Source organism: Strix aluco, chromosome 3 (genome assembly GCF_031877795.1).
Source record: "Strix aluco isolate bStrAlu1 chromosome 3, bStrAlu1.hap1, whole genome shotgun sequence".
Taxonomy (NCBI): domain Eukaryota; kingdom Metazoa; phylum Chordata; class Aves; order Strigiformes; family Strigidae; genus Strix; species Strix aluco.
In genome coordinates this window covers 129,836,625-129,856,970 of record NC_133933.1, presented here as the reverse complement: position 1 = coordinate 129,856,970, position 20,346 = coordinate 129,836,625, and the positions used below count along the sequence as shown (strand labels likewise).

The 20,346-nt window shown below is 41.4% G+C and overlaps 1 protein-coding gene across 1 annotated transcript in view; it reads right to left on the bottom strand.

Moving 5' to 3' along the window:
* RP1L1 (RP1 like 1) overlaps positions 1-19,812 on the bottom strand; it is a 44,964-nt gene extending 25,152 nt beyond the window's left edge. Inside the window, exons 1-2 of the mRNA XM_074820564.1 lie at positions 19,723-19,812; positions 3,550-4,207 (exon numbers count right to left, since the gene is read on the bottom strand). Of these exons, the coding sequence (XP_074676665.1) occupies positions 3,550-4,188 (639 nt within the window). The 5' untranslated portion in view covers positions 4,189-4,207; positions 19,723-19,812. The remainder of the gene's footprint in view (positions 1-3,549; positions 4,208-19,722) is intronic.
* Positions 19,813-20,346: the final 534 nt, after the last annotated feature.

The window sequence follows — 20,346 nt, the reverse complement described above, 5'->3', positions numbered from 1 at the left end:
GAGCAGTAATGGTTTAGAGAATCCTTATGAAAGAAATGATTGGAAAATCCAAGACAGTGACTTTTTTTGGTTTAAATGCTTTGCACCCAAGACTAGAGTAACATCTCCAGTAAGTCCTAACAGGAATGACTGTTGAATGAGCAGTAATGAAGAGTTAAAAAGCAAGGGGTAAATTATTAAAATTAAGAATAGCCAGAAAATCGCCTTAAAAGATCTACCAGAAAATATATTAATAATCATGTATTTCCTAGCTACGTGTAACTGATAACATTGACCAGGTTAGACCCATAGTCACCTATCACTGCAATAATCTACACAAGAATAAAAGGAGTGAAAATTAAATTAATAAGGTGCAGATGAACTGTCTATTGACAAGATGGTAATGAAAATTTTCTTGTTCAAAAAGAAGAATCCCAGGGACTGTGGAGAGATTAAGTGATGGTGTTTGATCCACACCCACATTTCTGCAGATGGAAAGCAGCGAGGAAAAAAAGCAGAGCTGAAGGGTCTCTATGGAACCCCTGGGATTTATTGTGGAAAAGATCATTATCACTATGTAGAGGATAATCTTAAACTCTGTGGCAGGCCAGAGAAGATATTCAAGCTGCAACAAAAAGCATCAATGGCTTTTCAAGTGATGTTCGTGTGCAGCTTGGGCTGAACCATTTCCAGAATCAAAGGCTGAACTGGGAGTGGGGATGCAAAACAAGTGACAAAGCTACTGACATGTTTTCTCCTGAAGAGACCTACAGAACTTAAACTGTCAGTAAAGATGTTAGCATGTAAAACTTAGTAGGTGCCATCAGCTTCAAATACTCCACAGTGACCACTTCTGGTAAGTTACTACCCATGTCATTCTAGCCATGTCCTGCCACCTCTTGGCATGCTGGAATGAGATCCGACTCTGGGAGAATAGAGACCTTTGGACAGGATGATCACCACTGCAGAGCTGAAAATGTGAAAGATAACTCTATGTCTTTAGATGGAAAGGAAAGATGGAGGTTGAATAATAGTGAAGATACTGTGTTTATAGAGCATGTATTTAGTATGTATCCCAGCTAAAATGTCAGCGTTTACAATAATTAGAAGGAGAATTGTGAGAAACAAATTTAGGAATCACAAGGAGAACATTAAGACTGCACTAAGAAATAGAAGGCAAAACTTTTCTTTACAGCAATGAGTGAAAATTCTCAAAAATGGAAGAAGTGAAAAGGAAGTTACTATCACTACACAAGATTATTATATTCACGTGGACTTAAAAGCTGTCAAAGTCTTGAAAACTGGAGAAATGAGTGACAAAATAAAATAAAATACTTATCCATAGATTATAACACATCTTGGCAACAGGGTTGGGTTTGTTGGGTTTTTTTCCTAACCTGAGTTGGTTACATTTGTAGTAGGAAAGCAAGCAGTGCCAGACCCTGTTCTTCAGAATGGAGGTCAACAGAAGCAGCTTGGCTACTCAAACATACGCTGGTCACATCCAAGCCACCTACAGGGAATGGCCCCAGGCCCTAAATCTAAACTGTTGGGGGACTGTTACTCTGGGCCAGAACCCACCAGGGAAGACGATAAGTATCTAGCAGAATGAAGAGGAAAAGGATGAGATCCTGCTCTAACACTTTAATTTAGTGGTATAGTTGTAGCTGTGGTACACAGCAAACTTCACCTCGTAAATAAATTGATGGAAGCTAGAAAAAAAAGAACCTAACCAATTCTGAAGGCCTCTAGACACTTATCTTTGGCCAGGTCCAAGTTGAATGGACTGTCAGCTTAGTCTCAACAGCTATATGGGAGCTTAGCCACTTACCTCACTTACAGAAACATTTAGACACTGACATGCAGGCAGCTGAATCTGAAATGAATCCAGCTCCAGATATCTCAAGTCATTTAGACAGTTACTTGGAAAGTAGCTATCTAAAGTGCCTATTTCTTTTCACTGTCTGCTGAAATAGCCTAGGACATGGGATTCATCTTGCCTACCATGCAGCTGCCTACAAGTGAGTCATTTTTTTCTACTTTCCCATTAGGAGAAACACAGACTCTAGACACACTTAGAAAAGATAAATCCCACAGTAGGGTGGCCAGCATGTTCATCTTGGACTTAGACAACTGACTCTTAGGCCTTAAAGTTTGAGGAGATGAATTATCTATTTTGATTATCCTAGGCCACACTTGGGTTGTCCACAGCTAAGTTTCCCCCTTGCTCCTGGATCCTTTTTCATAAACCCTTAATTTCTACAGGACCCTCAGTTTCTCAGCAAGATTGCAGTTTCACTTGTCTGGCATACATGGAGTGTCACTGTCCTTTCTCTGTTGTTTCACCTCATCTCTGACTGCAGTCAGGCTGACACTCTTTTAGCCTCTAGATCAGTAAAGCTGTGAAAGCTGTAGCAGTGAAATGTTCAGGAAGAACATTTTCCTTCGATAGTCTAACTGAGAACAGGAAGCTCTTTCCAGAGTGGTGGGCACAGCAGAATGCACTGTGGTATGACATGTTGCCTCCACCAGGAAAGATGGTTTAAGGCACCATTATGCCCTCCCTCTCTCCTTCATAGCTGCACACTGCTGTCCCTGTTCAGGTCAAAATGATTTGGGTTAAAAATATTTCTCCATTTTTTCCCCCCCTGGATGATGGCTCATTTGAACCCAAGACATTTCAGTCATCTGATTCAGAAAGTGGCACCACAAATGGTTGTAACATTACCACTGAGGAGCTGGCATACAGCACTGTAAAGATGGAAAATGTGGCAAGGAGCAGGGTAACTGCTCCACTCAGCTGCATTGCCAGGGACAAGTCAGGCTAACACATGAGACCTCTTCAGAAGAAATGCAAGTGTTGGTTATTTTACGTTACAAAGAGGTGGAAAGGAAATCAGAACCTCAGGTTTGTCAGGAAATTCGTTTGGGAACAGAAGAACAAAGAAGTTGTCATGCTCTGAGTTTATTATAAGTCCACCCCAATTGGCACATTCACCAGATAACCAATACAAATGTGTCTCCTGATCCTACTCATACCTTAATCACTTATACATTTACTAGTTATATTACCATAATGCTGAGGATCCCACATCATGAGCTGGATCCTGTTCTGTTAGGAACTATGCAAGTGTAAGGTGCTACCTAAGGGCCGTCTTATTCTTTTGAATTCCCAGTTGTTAGGTATAGAACAGTTAAGCCTCTGTTGGGACATACCTCCTAGGAGAGGGTGGGAAACTCCATTACTAAAAATTTATTTAGGGTTTTATACCCTGCTGCAAAACACTGAGCTTCTGGGCTTCTGTCAGAAGTTGCCTCCCATTGACCCAAAACAATATCTGATATATGAAGTTCTTGAATGGCTGAACAAGATTCTTCTCCATCACCCCTTCATGTAATTAATGGGGAAGTACCTAATGTGACACTAACTACAGAAGCCCAAAGGATTAAGGCAATGTGGGTAAACTATTGGCCCCATGAGCTAAAGGATTTGCATCACAGGGATACAAACACTGATGTGATAACACCTGTTAGAATAACTGACCAGCATCAGGTATCAGAGATACTTGCCTTCTTGCCATCAACAGTGTAGAGCTTCTTCACTGGGAACTGCAAGATCTCTGAAATCTCATCCAGGAGAGTTCTGAAACTCCTGGCATTTCTGCGGTTCAGGATAATTGAGCGTCGAAACCCACTTTCTCCATTCTTAACTAGAGTGATTTTCTTGGGTATTCTGGGGCCATGCTGAGTGAAAGGTGTGGAATAATCTTCAGGTTTGTTCTCCTGAGCTGCTCTTCTCATGGCACTGGAGGGACGACCACCTCGCGGGGGGCCTGGCCTGTGTCCCGCAGAAGGAATGCTGATAGGCTTGACATATTTCTTGTCAGAGCAAAGGTAACATCCTCCATCCTCCAGCTGGTCCAGATCACTGATGCAATGTATTCCTCGTGGAGTGGTGATGGTCCGTACCCCAAATGGCAGTGGGACCCGATGAGAGAGATCATCCATGAGTGCATTGAAGCTCTTGAATCTTCGCTGGTTGATGGCCATCTTGACTCCTGCAAACTGAGGATCTCCACTCTTGAAGAAGGTTATTTTTTTGGCTGCGGGTACCTTGGTGACCGTGCTTGCCCGAGCCACGGAGGGAAGGGGCTGCTCATAGTTGTAGGAGCTAGTGGTTGACAGGTTGTCAGCAGGCACCTGAGTCATCCCTCTTGCTTAAAGATAACTACAAGAGAAGAAAAAACAGGGTAGCGTTTGAGACATGCAGAATCAGTGCTTGACTAGCATGGGAGCAAAGTTTGTTTTCCTCACAACAGTTTTACCATCTATGCTAGATGAAGAGCAGACTGTACCAACATGGAGCTATGAACTCACTGGCTCAGGTAGATAAGAGCAAACACAGAGGGAAGAGTAGCCATAACCCTGCTCCTCACGGTTAAATCATCCTTATCCTGCAGATGCCAATGAGAATTCAGTCAGTGTAATTTGCCCCTGAGGCAAAAAAAGCATGAGTCAGACCCCAAGCAAAACCCACAAAAACTGATATTTGTGTCTTGTTGTCCTTTTGAGTTCCATGTCTTCCTTGTTTATGTTTTTGAGGTTTTCTCTGAAACTATCAGAGACAGAGATTATTTAGGTTTTATTTTTACAAGCGGAGTGCTGAGATTCTCATGTAACCCTTTAACCTTGTGAACTGGTACATAACAAAAAACAAAACAAAACTGAATTTGTTCATGTAGTGATGGCATATTGTAACACACACCCAGTCCTGAGTGTACTGCGAGGCAGAGTATCCTGGTTTCAGAGCATCTGCACATCTTCATGCCATAGTGTGGTAAGGTAAGGTATGGATGGAAATACATGGCAGTTACACAAAGAAATAACAGTGAGAAATATCGCAAGACCTCACATAGAGCTACAAAAGTTGGTTCTGCTAAACAGTGGGGAAATTTAAAATCAGCCTGGTACACTCAGATGTGAGGAGAATGATCTGCCCAATTTGTGTCAGAGCAGCTGGAATCCTTCACTTTTAAAGCTAAGCTGACTGGTGTTTAAGTCTGGAGGTTGAACCCCACCTTTTGGAAGCCAGGTTTTTTCATGTCTTTGCCATGATGGAGACAACTGGAAAAGAGACTGGACTCTGCACTTTCTTGCTCGCCCTTATTAAATGCATTGTCTTGGAAGTCAATCACTAAAAAATTCAGACCCCCACATGGAATGAAACTATTATGCTGAAAAGGATGACATTGAGTTTTATATAGAAAAAAGAAAAACCACTATTTACAACTGCTAAAATATTGGCTGTAATGAATACGACAAACGTCTATTTCATGAATATGAACAGTGATTCCACAGTTCACTCTGAGTTAATTACTCAAATGGAGATTCTCAAAATGGCATTTAGAGATGTCATCTTCTGATCAGAAGTTACTGCTCACAGATGGGCAGCAAACGATTTGAATTGTTAGTAAGGAATACAGTAGCTTGTCTTGTAGCTTGCAGAAGGTGGTTCTGGCTACAAGCACCTACATCCAATTTACTTTCCAAATTATCTTCTTGGTTGGCAGCAGTTTTCTATGGCAACTTTAAAAAATCTCCCAGAAGAAAGAAATTCTTCTAGTGTTCATAAATGTGTTAGAAAACAATAAATGTATTTCTAATGACATGTTTCCTTCAGTTTGCTCCTGGTTACACTTCTTGCAGTAGCTGAATAAAATTCTAGTTTCAAGAAAATAGTCATGCTACTCGCAAATTATTCCTTGGAAGACCAGTTCAGTGACCACTGTAATTAATGGGAATTTTGTCACTGATTGCAGAGGTGCAGCATTCAAAAAGCCGTAAATGCTGATTTCCTCCACATTTTAGTACAGTTCATTATTTTAATATGATGTTACTCTCAAGTGAAATATTTGTGCACTTTGTACTACAGCGAATTCACTCCTGCAATAAATGGAAGTTTAACCTCAGCTGGGTGAGAAAAGACATTAGGTACCATTGGAAAGATTATTATTTTGACAAATCTCTGCTTTTTTATATCCATGCACACTGACAAAGATTTCAATACGATTTATTCTTTCCATGTACATATTTCACCAAGCAATTATTCACTTATTTATTTCCCAGTTAAAGGTCAATCCATCACTCTATCTTCCAGGGGAAAAAAAAAAATTCTTATTTCTCTATTTTTCAACAGCTTTCAGAAAGGTGGCTTTAATTTTTTCTCCATGAGTCCTACATTAGCGCTTTCAGACATCAGCAGCATAATTTCCAAACAAAGCCATTATCCAAATTGTAGTCCCTGGACCAATGGTAGTCCACAATATGCTGGCTACAGTCCCAGAAATCTAACTGCTTCCCAAGGATTTATTCTACTTTTTTCAAGCTGTTAAGTCATATTGAAAGAAGTACAAAAAATTAAAATAAGGGACAGATCATAACATACTTTCCCAGTACTAATCTTTTCTGGGAATCTTTTCACAGGACTGTTAGGGGATCACCAATGTAAGGAAGATTGTCCCTTAAGATTTGGGTGATAGCGTTGGTTACCCACCCAAGCCTAGATGGTCTGTCAGGTCTGCTTTTATGAAGTAGTATATAATGTGAAGAAAGAGCCTCCCACAAAAACTTTGCATGAAATATAAATAGTTGACACAGGGAGAAGTTTTGTATTGTGCATTTGAAGTTTCAGAATGGGAAGGAGATTCTTCTGTATATCTGGCAAGGCAACAAAAATGGCCATCTTACCCAAATACACCTTCTCATAAATACACAAGGGAGGAGTCTCACTGCATATTTTTCTACTTACGTTGAAATACTTCATGCCTCTTGCTCAGGATAACTTCTTCTTATAGAATATCCAAGAGTTTAAATATAAATCAACAAAATAATTTAAAAAAACTCCAACCCAGCCAACCAACCACCTCCAGGATCTAAAGCACTGGATGATGCAGGGAAAAGCATTAGCAGGTTACATGCTGTCAATCCAACTGTCCTCAAAATGACTGACTACAGCTTGGAGGGTTAATCAGGACTGTGTTGCTAAGGATAGAAAGAAAAGCTACCTAAGCTGCTGGAGAAGGCTCTCAAATCCACTGGGGCTTTAGGCACAGTTCGCCCAATCCTCCTCCTGCTTGTGCCCATGTAACTCGAGTACAAATCTGACTCAGTGACACTCCTCTCCAATCATACCAGTACAAGTGAGAATTCAGTCAAGGCCAAAAACGTAATGTTTTCCCCTGGCATAAAGACCTGCAGAAATCTGGAGAACTTTCCTGAGCCACGCTGCTCATCAACTCACCCACTCATCAACAATACTTTGAAATCAGATTTATCTTTTGGGTAACTCCAGGGAAATCAATGGGGCTGGAGTAAAGATGATGGTAGCTCTTGAAGATTTGTGTATAAGTTTGTTACTTCTCAGTTAGTTGGCAGTCACTTGCTCAGGACATAGATGACTGAGATTCATAACAAGTTTTCAGCAAAATAGTATCTTAACAGGAAAGTCTGGTGAGTCCTAACCCAAATATTTTCAAGTTTGTGGCAGATGTCAAAGTCAGAGTCTCAGATGAATGCTCAACAGCTGGATCACTGAGATTTGGGCATGAAATAAGGACAGACAAGCAACCTGTGAATGATAAATAATGGGAAATGACTTGCTCTTTCATAATTCACCTATGAGAGCCTTCCTGCTTTTTCTCACACTTCCTCTTTGCAAAGAAAACACACACACACAACAGAAAAATTAATCAGTTGGATTCAGGTACAAAATCAGTGGGAAACCTCACTTTTGTATAGACTGGAATTCTCATTTTCTAGCAATATTTATTTATTACTTATGTAGCCATTGCACCTGTGCACCAATATCATTTACATCACTAAGCACGTCCTTTTGTAGAAAGTAATTACTTGCAGCGAGACCAGAGTCATAAAAGGTTTTATTGGAAGGGCAGGGATTTGGGGATCTTACAAGAATAGGTTCAGCAAGTTTTACATCTTAGATCCTTAACATGAATCTTAGGAATGTAAGGTTAGTGTTTGAGCCATTACGCAGTCCTCCTTATACAGCATTGCTTTTGCACCTGTGGACAGCATACCTTTCAGGGTCCAGAGACCATTCCTGTGGGATCCTTGACCCAGCAGAGCAAGGTTATCTCTCTGCAGGCTCGCAACTACTATAAGATGTCAGCAGCAATACTGGAAAATTTGTAGCAGTCCGTCTATGGGGAAGTCTGAATCCCTCATAAGGCCATTCTACTCTATCAGGACTGTGCCAGGCAGCCTGGCCTTTATTTTGCAATTTCTTATGACAGTTCAAAATGACATCTGAAAAAGACTAAACTATAGCAGGCAGGCAAGTTGCACACTTCTAAACCTTATCAAACCTCTACTATCCAACTTCACACAGAGGAAGCTGTGTGACTATGTGGTTGGGCATCCGTTATGTGAACCCTTAGCCAAAATTCAACACATCCACAGCACATCTCTTCACATCAGCCTTCTCCTTCTGTCCCTCACACTAGGTTTGTTATCTCTGAGGTTTTCTTGCAACCTTCTTTCTGTTGGGGACATAGAAGGATGAGAGGAATCCAGGTACCACTCTAGAAAGTGCCTGAGCTGAGGCAGGAGAGCTGTCAGAGGACTTAAGTCAATGAATTGAGCACCAAGTCTATAACCACTGAGAGATGAGAAGGCTTTTATGAGAAACATCCAGACTTGACTTAAATACTTTAAATTATCAAGAGTCCACCCTGTCCAGCAGCAACAGTTCCAACAGATAATCCCACTTAGTGCTAAATATCTGTGCCTTTTCTCTAGCTTGAATATGCCTAGTGTCAATTTTTGTATGGCTTTTGCTGATAAATTAGTGTGCAGACTTTTACTGGAAGTTTCTCTTCCCATACAAGTAATTGTAGCTTCCATTTTTACAAAGCCATTACTTCCAGACAGAAAAAAAATTTACAGGTTACCATTAACATTTGGAATGGGGCTGGTTGAAAAATCCAGGTGTGTGTTCTAGAGAAATCATGAACATGATTATTTCATTTGAAATTTTTCCCAGAAAAGGTGGGAGTTTCTGGCAAGAAAAATGAATCATCATTTTGTAAGATCTAACCATGTTTCTCTAAAAAGGCTCATTTCAATTTGCACTGTGCCCTTTTTGAGAAAGAAAAGTATTTTTTAAATGTCAAAGTGACCTTATTAACGAGGAGTATTTATGGTCTGACCAAGCCAAAGTATTGTATTGAAAATGACAAAAGTTGAGATGTTTGATTCATAAAGAGAAAAACATTGAGTTAGAAGTCAGCACAGTCATTTGCCTATGATTAGAGAAGAATTCCCTGCAAACAAACAGACAGATTGTATATTTTTCCCTCAATTTATTCGTTACTTAAAATTACTTGGAAAGGATTATCAAACTCTGTATAAGACTAAGTTTTTCATTGTTTGGAAAAGATGTTTCTGATAGCTCATTTTATTCCATGGCTGAAAGCTTAAAAGACCACGCTCTTCTTCACCCAGGTCCTTGTCAGAGCTGGTGTTAAATACAAGCAAAACGACCTCTTGGTAGGAACAGTGTATTAGTGATTGCAACCATTGCAACCATCCTTGAACCACACCGCTGGACCAGTAATCTAGAAGGCATGCTGGAGATGCAAGCCTCTCCTGTGCTAAAAACAACCTGGATTTGATGGCAGCTACAGCTTCTACCATTTTCAGAGGAATATGGGCACATCCATCTAGGAGGGTTTGTATTCACCATATCTAAGATAATTTCTTTCTTTTTCTTTTCTGGGATTCAGCTGGGAATTTACCATAAGGTTATCTCCTCTGTTAAGCTGTACTGTGCCCATATCCTATTCCTTATAGGTAAGGACAGTCAGGGTCCTGAGCAGAAACAAACACGATGTTAGCTTCTCTTGAGTCCTCTCTTGGAAGAGGCACTTACGCCAGCTCTTATTTTGGTGTCCGTGCCCATGATCTGGGTGTTTTCATACTCAGAACAACAGTATAACAGGCAGGTTGTTCTTTGCTGAGCCTTAGGGCTGGAATGGCAGGGGCATGGCAGCACTTGAGATGGCTACTCAGAAATCCTCATTAGCAACCTGGATGGTGACAGAAGGCACCCTCAGCAAGTTCTCCAGTAACACCAAGATATTGGGAGCAGCCCATGTGCTGGAGGGCAGCGCTGCCATTCGGAAGGACCTTGAAAGTCTGGAGAAATTGCCTGACATGACCCTCAGGAGAAGAAAACACCAACCATGTGTCAGGAAAAGTAAACCCCCATGCAGCAACACAGGCTCAGGCTGACTGATAGCAGCTTTACAGAAAGGGATGTGGGGGTCCCAGTGAACAAGAAGTTGAACAGGAGTCAGCAGTGAGCCCTCAGGGCAAAGAGCACCATCCACAACCTGCAATATGTTAGCAAGAGTGCTCTAAGCAGTCCAAGACAAGTCGTAACTCCCTTCTGCTTGGCTCTTCTGAGAGCACATCTGGAAACCTTGTCCAGGTTTGCACTCCGCCATACAAGAAAGGTCCTGGCATGCTGGAGTGAGTCCAGCAAAGGCCACCAAGATAGTAGGACAAAATAGGAGTATACGATGTGCACAGGGAGGGCAAGAGCACTAGAACTGTTGAAGCTGGAGAAGATACTTGGAGGCATTCATATCACTGTCTATAACTACCTAGGACATGGTATAGGTATGGTATATAGAGAGACAGACTCTTCCTAGAAGTGCATAGTAAAGCTCTGAGATGTGGCTGATACAAGAGGCATCATGCAAAATGCCCTTTAGGTATTAGAAAAAATTCTTCATGATGGTGATCAAAGACTGGGACCTAAGAGGTGGAGGAATAGCCAACCCTGGAGATAGTCAAAACTCAGCCGAGCAACTTGATCTGTTGGGCCTGGCTATGAGTGTGTGGTTGGACGAGAGAATCTCCAAAGTCCCTTCCAGCCTAGTTTATTCTGCAATTTAGCAAAGGTAAGGCAGCTTCTCCAAAGTTTGTCTGCACTCTCCTTGGCTCAGGCTCATGTGGTAATTAAGATCCAGTGAAGTGCCAGTTTAATATGATCCATCTTTTGTAGCAATCTGAACCGTTCCATCATCAGAGATGTTTTCTGTGATCTGATAGAACACTCCACCTCTAATTACTTTAACATTATTAGCTCTTCCCTTTTGTGATTACTGGATTTTCTTCTAAGAAAATTGAATATTCATTTATAAATGTGAGACAGATCTTAGTAGATAAGGTTTTTTGTTGTTGTTCTGGGGTTTTAAGGGGGGGGGGTGTGTGTGTGTTTGGGGTTTGGTGGGTTGTTTTGTTTTGTTTTATTTTCTTTAAAGAATGTGCTGCTTTTTCTTTATTTGGGTCCATAACAGTTTGAAACAAGTCAGTCTTCAAAGCACAGCAGTCCAAGCTGTATTTCCAGCTACAGCCTTCAATGCAAAGGATTACATTGCACTTAACCTAGGTAATCAAGAAGCCCAGCTTTCTGGTGGATTAGAATTAGTTTCAGGGATCAGATTCACCTACAGCAAATCTTGCTTCTATTCTATGTGCATTATCTAATTAGTTTTTCAGCCATCAACCACAAGTGCAAAGAAAGAAAACCCTCTGGAATTGTTAAAAAATAGGGTTTTTTCACTGTTTCTTACTTTTAAAAAAATTTATTCTGTAGACAATGTCTCTACAGTCGATGTATCAGTCTTCAGTGGATACATCAGTCTTCATGGACTTAAATTATTAACATGAGTCCCTTCAATATGAGATAAAATACAGTTGAGAAATGTTGCTACTTTGCCAAGAGTCACCCTCCCTGTGCAAAGACTGCATTTATGAAGCTAAAGAACAAAGCTCGTGGCATCAGTCGCAGTTTAGAGAATAGAGACTGAGCCATAACGATCTGGTAACAGGGACCTCAGACCAGACAGACCTTATTGAGGTTGGGTATGTTATACTAAGACTGAGTTATGAGATTTGCTTTCTGCTTGGGAGGAAATGTAAGGATAGTGGTACATGAGTACAACATAATAAAACTAGATGAGGAATGGCATATAGTGCATCTGTCAGGTTGTCTTGATGAGCAGAAAGAGACAGGGACATGGTGGTGCCTGTTCGTTATTCCATCGCCTATGTATCCTGTTGTCTCCCATCAATAAGTTCTCTGAGTCCCTGGATACAATCATACTGTAACAGCTCCCTGGGATGCTGTTAATTATGGTCCACTGTGAAATTAAAGCATTCTTCCACTGAAGGGACCAGAGAAGCCCTAACACAGAGGGTTGGTTTTCTTTTGTAAATGAAATGAAGAATTTGTCTTTCCTAAAATGACACCAAGGGCTTTAGAAACCAGAGGCAGAGAGGCCAGTTCTGCCGTGTGCTGTTCAACACCCAATTGTGGTCTGTCGAGGTAACAACTCTGTGACACAGCCCTGATTACACCCATCTCTGCAAAGGCTCCAACAGCAACAGTCGCATCCGTGTGTTTCAGAGTGAACACAGTTCAGCTTCAGCAACAGCTCAGAAACATCACTAGAATCTGGGGACAGTGGTTTTGTTTCAGAGGGTATTTCTAGTGCTGTAGTCAGGCATTTCCTAAGAATAATGCTGTTTTAAAGATCCAGGGTTTTCGGTAACCTGCTCACCTTTACCCACATTTCTGGCAATAATGGGGAAAATAAATTTACAGTTCCTTTTGAGGTGAGATTGAAGTTTTATGTCCAAGCTGGCCTGCATGTTTGTGTCAGGAAACTGATAAACAGATGTGTTATTTATCACATTTATACTACTTTTCTTTTCTTTCTGATGCCCTCAGATCCTTCCAAATGATTATCAATTTTCCTTTTCATTAATGTGTTTTTTGCACTCTTAAAAAGTTATTTCAAAAGATATTAAATCAAATCAGATCCCTCCATATTTCTACATGTATACTCTTTCTCACATTTTTGGTGTGTTTATTACTGAATCTATGGACAGCTTCTATTCATACACCAATCTATCTTCTAAAACCTTTTGAAATCATTTTCCAAGACAAATTAAGCACTGTATTACATCTGATAAACAGTAGAAGCAGTCAAGTTTCTCCGGCATCAGGTATTTATTTGGCCTTTTGTCTACAATTCTTGTGCCATACAGCTGTGTACTTATTTCTGCCTTAACGTTTGTTTCATTATATTGGAAGACACAATGTCTCACCTGGAGTGACTCTCTCCTTTTGGCTTTGAATAGTAGGAAAAAAAAAATCAGGGATATTATCCCAGCCCTTTCTCCTTTATTCATCCCAGTTAGCATCAGTTGCCTTTGGGAAGTGATACAGTTGGTTTCTTAATTCATTCTCTAATGTCCAACATGCCAACATGATCAGCAAAGCAGATCTGTGTGCTTTCCAATTTTTTCAAGGAAATGAAAAAAATTTTTCTTTATCAATTATATATATTTTTTTATAGTGACTTCCTTCCTCACTTTAAATCCTGTCCAAACTACTCTCCTACAGTTTTCTTCTTTACGACGGATTTATTTTAAAGGTGTTCAATAACTCAGCCAGTTTTGAATCATTGTCCTCCTTTGTAACTTATTCATGAATCTGCTTTTTCCGCTACTGTTGCTCTACCCCCAACATCCTTCCAGTTTTACTCATTCTTGATTTTAATTCATGTCAGCAGAACTTTGACCTCTCATCAAGGGCAATATTGCTAATACTGGTACCCTGGCCAAAATCTAAATTTGGTGATTTCTGCAATTTTTGCTTGCCTAAACTTTTAACATAATAAACTGTTCTTTTTTTTTCCCCCATCTGTTGAATCTCAGTGCCAGATTCTCAGATTGAATGAGCCAGCAGGACTCACTGGAGCTCACGAGATCTCTTGGGATCAGCACTTGCAAAAACACCAGCTCCTTTAGGGCATTATGCAAGGAGCAGAAGGGACAATGCTTTCTCTCCACTGCTAGCTGTGTGACAATGGTGCGTATTTCCTACACACATATGTCTTCCCAGATGTGTCGGGGCCATTCTGGAAGAACAAAATATTGTGGTGGGGTAGTATGGTCAGGTGGCTCCACAACTGCTCAACCCCAAACTGGGTTGGAGAAATCATGTGTAACCAGGGAGCAGAGACAAGGATCAGCCAAAGCCTGGGCACTGTGGGACAGATATATCCTAGCTGGGCAGGATACTTGGGGCTGGATGTGGATATCTGTAATGTCTCTACTTGAAACAGTCACTCCAGGCTTCCTTCAGAGTCACCAGAAAGATATGATGTCTTTTAGGCTGTGTTCATCTCATCCTGAACTGGATGTCTCAGATGACTCTATCTTAAAACTATTGTTTCTCTCCATTTTTTGGAAAAGAAGCTCAAGGTGATGAGCACAGACAGTGACAATAAAGATGTTTCATCAGATGCATATAATTTCTTGTGTCCTGTCTCTAAATTACCAGAAATGAATACCTGAAATGCTAACAAAGAAGAGGGAGGAGAGGGATTCTTCTTGGCTGATGCTGACCTGTCAAAGAACATTTTTTAAAGTTTTTTTTTTTTAAATTGGATGGAAGAGAATTACCAGAAATGAATACCTGAAATACTGACAGAAACAAAAAGAAAAACCCCACCACATCTTCTCCTGTACTGACCCTTCAAATAGCATTTCTTTCATATTTTTGAAAGATGAGAAGGTAAAAAAGCCATTTTAAGTCAAATGAAAAATTTTGCTTCACCTTATTTTTCCTTTTACTTTTTCAAAGCAGGAGAAAGTATAAAAAAAATAACAGACATTTTATACTGAAACTTTCAAAATGTTTAAGGAACCCAAACCCTTCTGTTCATGAAGACTCCACATTTGAACTTGACATTAAAAAAAACGGCTAAAAAGCCACCTCCTGCCCCTCCTCTACTTGAGCTGCAGTTGAGACCCAGCTCTCCTCCATAGCAAGGGACACCACATATGCTAGCCTCAGTCTGCTTTGTGAGAGACTGGCCGTCTTCTGCTGCCTTCCCTCTATACGTTCACTGAATGCCCTGGTACGTGTTCCTCATCCTTTTTCTGTTTCCTGTTGACATGGTGTCCCCTGTGATGTCAGCTGGTGACATCATTCTCCACATTCATGGTAGCAGGTGTAACTCTCCACTGCTGGGTCTCTCCTACTCTTCCTCTGAGATCTTTCCCAGATGCGGGGCTGCCAACGCTTTTATCACAGTTAAAAGAACACCTCCTTATCTTTCACCACAAACTCTTCCCTCCCCTAGCCCTTCTTGCTGCGAATAACCCACATTCGTATGACACTCAAATGCACAATCTCCATGTCATGTTCAACACCTACATCTCCTTCACACCTAACACTCGTATCTGGATTGTTGCCAAATCCTACAGATTCTTGACTGTAATCTCTCAAAAATCTCCAGCCATCCCTTCCTGCTAGAACACCTATCTGTTTCTGAGTTAGCTTATCTCAACCTTTATAAACTTTACCAGCTTTCATAATATTATGCAAGGTCTATTCAAAATCCTGCCTATAAAATTCTTCCCTTCTGCAATCTGGTGGTTTCCCTCCATTTTTCCATGGTTTTACATTTGCCCTTATCACCCTCAGCAGCTCTGAAGATCTTCACCTTCTCTTTGCTTGTTCCTGCCTCTCCTGCAGATTGCCAGGGTTGGCCAATGAAGCTCACCACACCTTGCAATCCACGGAGCAGAAAGTGTTCAGATACTGTGGTAATAGGTGACGTGGAAGTGAAGAGAGAGATGTAATCCTCCTTGCTGCTGTGCACCTCCCTTCTCTGGCCTCATACCCATCCTAAAAACACTGATCTTCTAAAACATGTAGGAGTTAATGCAAAGCTATCACTCAGCTCTTCATCACCACCATTTCCTACATCTGATCCTGACCTGGATTCAGATGAGAATGTTGTCCCATTTGTCCTGTCTCTCACTCAAAGGCAGATGTGATAAGAAATAGCAAGATTATTTATTAAGAGGCTTTGTGTACCTTTGAGGAAGCTTAAAGTGATAATGTGCTGAAATGGGTAAATGAATCCCCAACAAAAAGGGAATAGGTCTGGAAAAGTATTGCAAAATATACCTAGGATTATTTGTGCTGACTTTTTTCCATAGATTGGCCAAGTGCCACATTTTTCTGACTTCAGTGTTCACTTTGCCTGAACTTTAATGGCAAAAACATCTGCCAAATGTGCTTATGGGCTTGCTGAGGTGTTCATGGCAGGCAAGTCAGAACTACCTCCCTGCAAGACCTCATGGCCAGATCTCAGTGACATGAGATTGGCTTGTGCAGTCAAGAAACAAGGATGACACCAGGTGACTAAGCCTGGTCAGCTAATGCAGAAAGAATGCTAATATGAAGAAACCAAGCCACTAAGCAAAAGAAGCCGTGAGCAGTTTGTATGGGTTAATTCCAAAGAAACATTGATGCAGCAGTGAATTTCTCCTCAAGTAGGAGAAAAAAAAAAAAAATCCAAACTGTTGTAATTTATTGAACCAACTGTAGTGGCTGTCAGTTACCGCATATGTTTAGGATATATCTCATTGTTCTTAGGTGCACTTTTAGTACCAAAAATTACTGTAAATGTGTTTCTTCCTAGTAACTCTAGATCAAATATTCTAAACTTACAGCTCTGCAGGTTATTTTGACTACCTGCCAGAGCCTTACTGCTTTCTGGGCTCTGAGAGGCATGCTCTGCTCTTCTGTCACTCCCAGTGTTACCCAGCACAGCAGCTGGAGGTTAACTGGCACCTGTATGTATGTCTCCATAAGGCACCAAAGAACCCATTTCTCACTCTCACAGCTTTACAGACTGCAGCAGGCTAAAAAGTCTAGAAACGCATGTTTGTTTAAGGAGTAGAACTGGCACAACATGGCTCTGGGACATGCATCAGGTCTGTTGAGTAAGCAGATATCATTTCTATGTATTTATTGCTCTTTGGGATTCCAGCAGTGCTCCGAGGCTCCCGCCGAGATGAATGACAGTAAATGCACGTGTTAGGACATCCACACCGCCAGCCAGTGCAGGTCCAGGCTCGCTGTCAGGCTTGTGATCAGGCATGCATGCACAAAGAGGTCACCTCTGCTCTCTGGGTGCTGCAAAGTGAGCCAACCTCTCTTTGCTGGGCAACATCCAGGGTGTCCTGCATTTACCATCACCAGATATCAAAGCCTGACTTCTTCCATGCATGTTGTGGATGCTGAGACGCAGCTGAAGCCCAGCACATAGCACAGAGGAGGGGTACGAAGCAGGAAGCTTGGGAAGCTTGCAGTGCTTAGGCGCTCTCTCCATCTCAGAGCTGTATAGACACAAACATAAATGATATTCAAGGTTCCCAGAGCATGAGACCGAAGAGGCAGACAAAGGATAAAAGAGAAACTAAGGTACTGACAGATGAAGTGACTTGTCCAGTACTACTTATCTGGCTATTGGGACAGCACTAGGAACACAATCTTTGTCTGCTTGGTCCTGATACAGTGATTTGCACTACCTCATCAAAGCAAAGAGAAAGAGATAAAGCCAGTTTTCGACAAAAGTGCATTGTTTCTGGATGAACTACTCTGAAACAAGCATGGAAGGATTTGCATTGCCATCTCAGTAGCCCACCTCTCCCACTAAGCTTTTAAGTACACGCAGGACTCTTCTCACGCAATCCAGGGCACCAACGTCAGTGGAAACACGTAAGAAAGGCAACAAACTTAATTTCCATGCCCTGTAGGAGGAAGAAGACTGAGGGTAACACTGGACAGCCACAAGCCTGCAGGATGCCAACAATTTTGAGAGGTTTTAGAGAAAAGCAACAAAATGATTGAGGGATTGGTTAGATGAAGAAGGGAGAAAAAAAAATATTGAAAGCACTAAATATACATTGCTTGGCCAACTAATGCCCGAGGGAAAACAAAAGAGCTGGCAGGCAGGAGGGAGCTGAGAGCCAAGGAAGAAGTAAGATCTCCATTGTGAAGAGCTCTCAGCCTTTGTACATGAACAATGAGGAATGACTGCGTGCTGCAAGCCAGGAGATAAGTTAGGCTGAGGGGAAGCTGATGGTGTAGGCACTACACAAATAGACAAATCAAGTCCTTTCTGAAACAACGTTTTTGGCAATAGCTGCACCTGGGTCTTGATTTTCTTCTGTGTCTTTCATTCTCTATGTAGTCAAAATGTTAAGGTGCTAATTCTTCCCAGGCATTCAAAGGAACTGCTTAATGTAGAGCAAGAGGGTATAAATAGATGTGATGGGATAAAACCGAGCAAAGGGCAAGTGAGGTCATTTAGATTGGAATAATCTTTAAATGAAGTAGTGGAAGCCCCTTCTCACATACTATTTAAAACTAGACTGGGAAAAAGAAATGTTTTCTTTTTTTAAGGGAGAGTAGACTTTAAGGAAAAAAAAAATTGCACTGTGAAGGGAAGAGATGAAGAGATCCATTGTTTATCTCTCCAAATGGATTTTTTAATATATTAAAACCACCTGAGCAGTGTAAGCGACATTTTACACTTGAATGTGCAGTTTGTTCCTCTTTTACATTAATGGCACATTAATTTTACATTAATGGGCACAAATTAATAATAACAACAATCGATAGCAATAAAACTCACCTATTGGCCAATGATTCATATTTCTCCAAGGCACAATAAGAAGACAGCCATGATTACGAGGAAATAAATTAAAAAGATGAGAAAAAAAAAGCTATTAAAGCTCAAAAGGAGAGCCAAGGGAGATCCAGTGAAGCAGCAAGGGGGAAAAAACCAACAAAAAACCCCAGCAAAAGATGGAAACATTATCTTCTGCCCTCAGCTGCTGACAAGAGCAGTTTGGGGGAGTAGAAGATAAATACCAGTCAATCACCATCACAACCAATAATTCATAGTGATTATAGACAGGCCAAGAACTTACTGTATTTTCAGATGTTCAAAAGCAAATACAAATCTCGGTCCCAGCCCTACCAGAAGAATTGCAGAGATGCATAAATTCCCAGATCAGGAGTACAGCCACCAGGCAACATTCTGCCATAACAGACAGATGAAACCAGGTGGGTTTTGAGCAAGAGGCAACTGAGTATTGCCAGGCTTCTCTCTTCAAAGGCTCAATGGGCAGCTGACCTATGACCTCCTGGTAAATTTATATCAGTACTCTTCTTACAGAGAAAATCAGAGCAGAAATTCTGGTTTATACTCCAATTGGGATTGTGGTGAAATTCACAATCTCTCCCATCAGGGATGGGTGTTAGAGCAAGCCTGCAACCAGCCTGGCTCCCTGCCTGGGCAGCACTGCTTAAAACAGGCAGAAGTCCCCTCTCTGTGCCAAGGAGCCCACATCTTCTTATGGGCTTGACCCACTCAATCACCTGCTGTCCCTGAATAGCAGCAGAAACTTTAAGTGGCCACAGCGAGTTGTATCAGGAAAACTGGAATCCAGGGCCAGTCAGAAAGGAGAGCTGTTTGCTTGGGAAATGCCTCAGTAAGGATGGACCCAGAGCCCACTGCAAAGCCTCCCAGGAAAACACAAAAACAGCCTTTGGAAATCTTCCAGGGATAACATCTGCATTACTCAACAGAGCAAAATACATCCACCAGCTATGGCTTGATCACATCAACAACCTTTCCCCATAACTATAACTCTTATTTATCATGGACACCTATTTCTCCCACATGAACATCAACCACATTTCACTTTCCTCATAAGAAACAGGGCTGTAAGAAAAAAGGACGACAAAGCTACTGAAAAAAGGTAATCAATACTAACATCAGACCTCCTGCTGCTGCTTGCTCTCCATCACTCCAATATCTCGCTTGTTGCTCCTCTTCCCTGTATTGATTCACTGGTATATAGAGGGACAGAGAAAGGCAGATTCAACTCACCACAGCGAAGGTAATCCAGGTACATAGCTTTTTTCGAGTCAATAATCCATCTCAGGTCAAGCCTCCTTTGAGCGCCCACAGAGGAGATCAAAATCCAGGCAGAGAAAACTCCCTGGTTTATGTTTCTCAGCCCTACAAATGAAAGATGGAACACTGGCTCGCTCGTTTCCTACACAGGGGGATGGGCCCCCACCTCCCTTCCTAAAGCTTTACATCTCTCCCCTTCTCGCAGCTTTCCCCACCGTCATGTGCTCCCATGCTCAAACACGGGCTCTTCTGCCTACGGTAGCCACTTGGAATGGGATTAAGATGAGCAGAAAGGAGCTTACAGTCAGGCACCATCTGCAGTGATGATAACTAACTAATGAGGTTTTAAAGATTTTTTGTTCTTGTTCCTCATACAAATCTGATCACTGAAAAATTTGCATCGCTGTGTGCATGGTGCTCTCTGCTGTTTGACAAGCCTGACCCACTACCTCCTCCTCTGTGCACATGTATTCGAGTCATG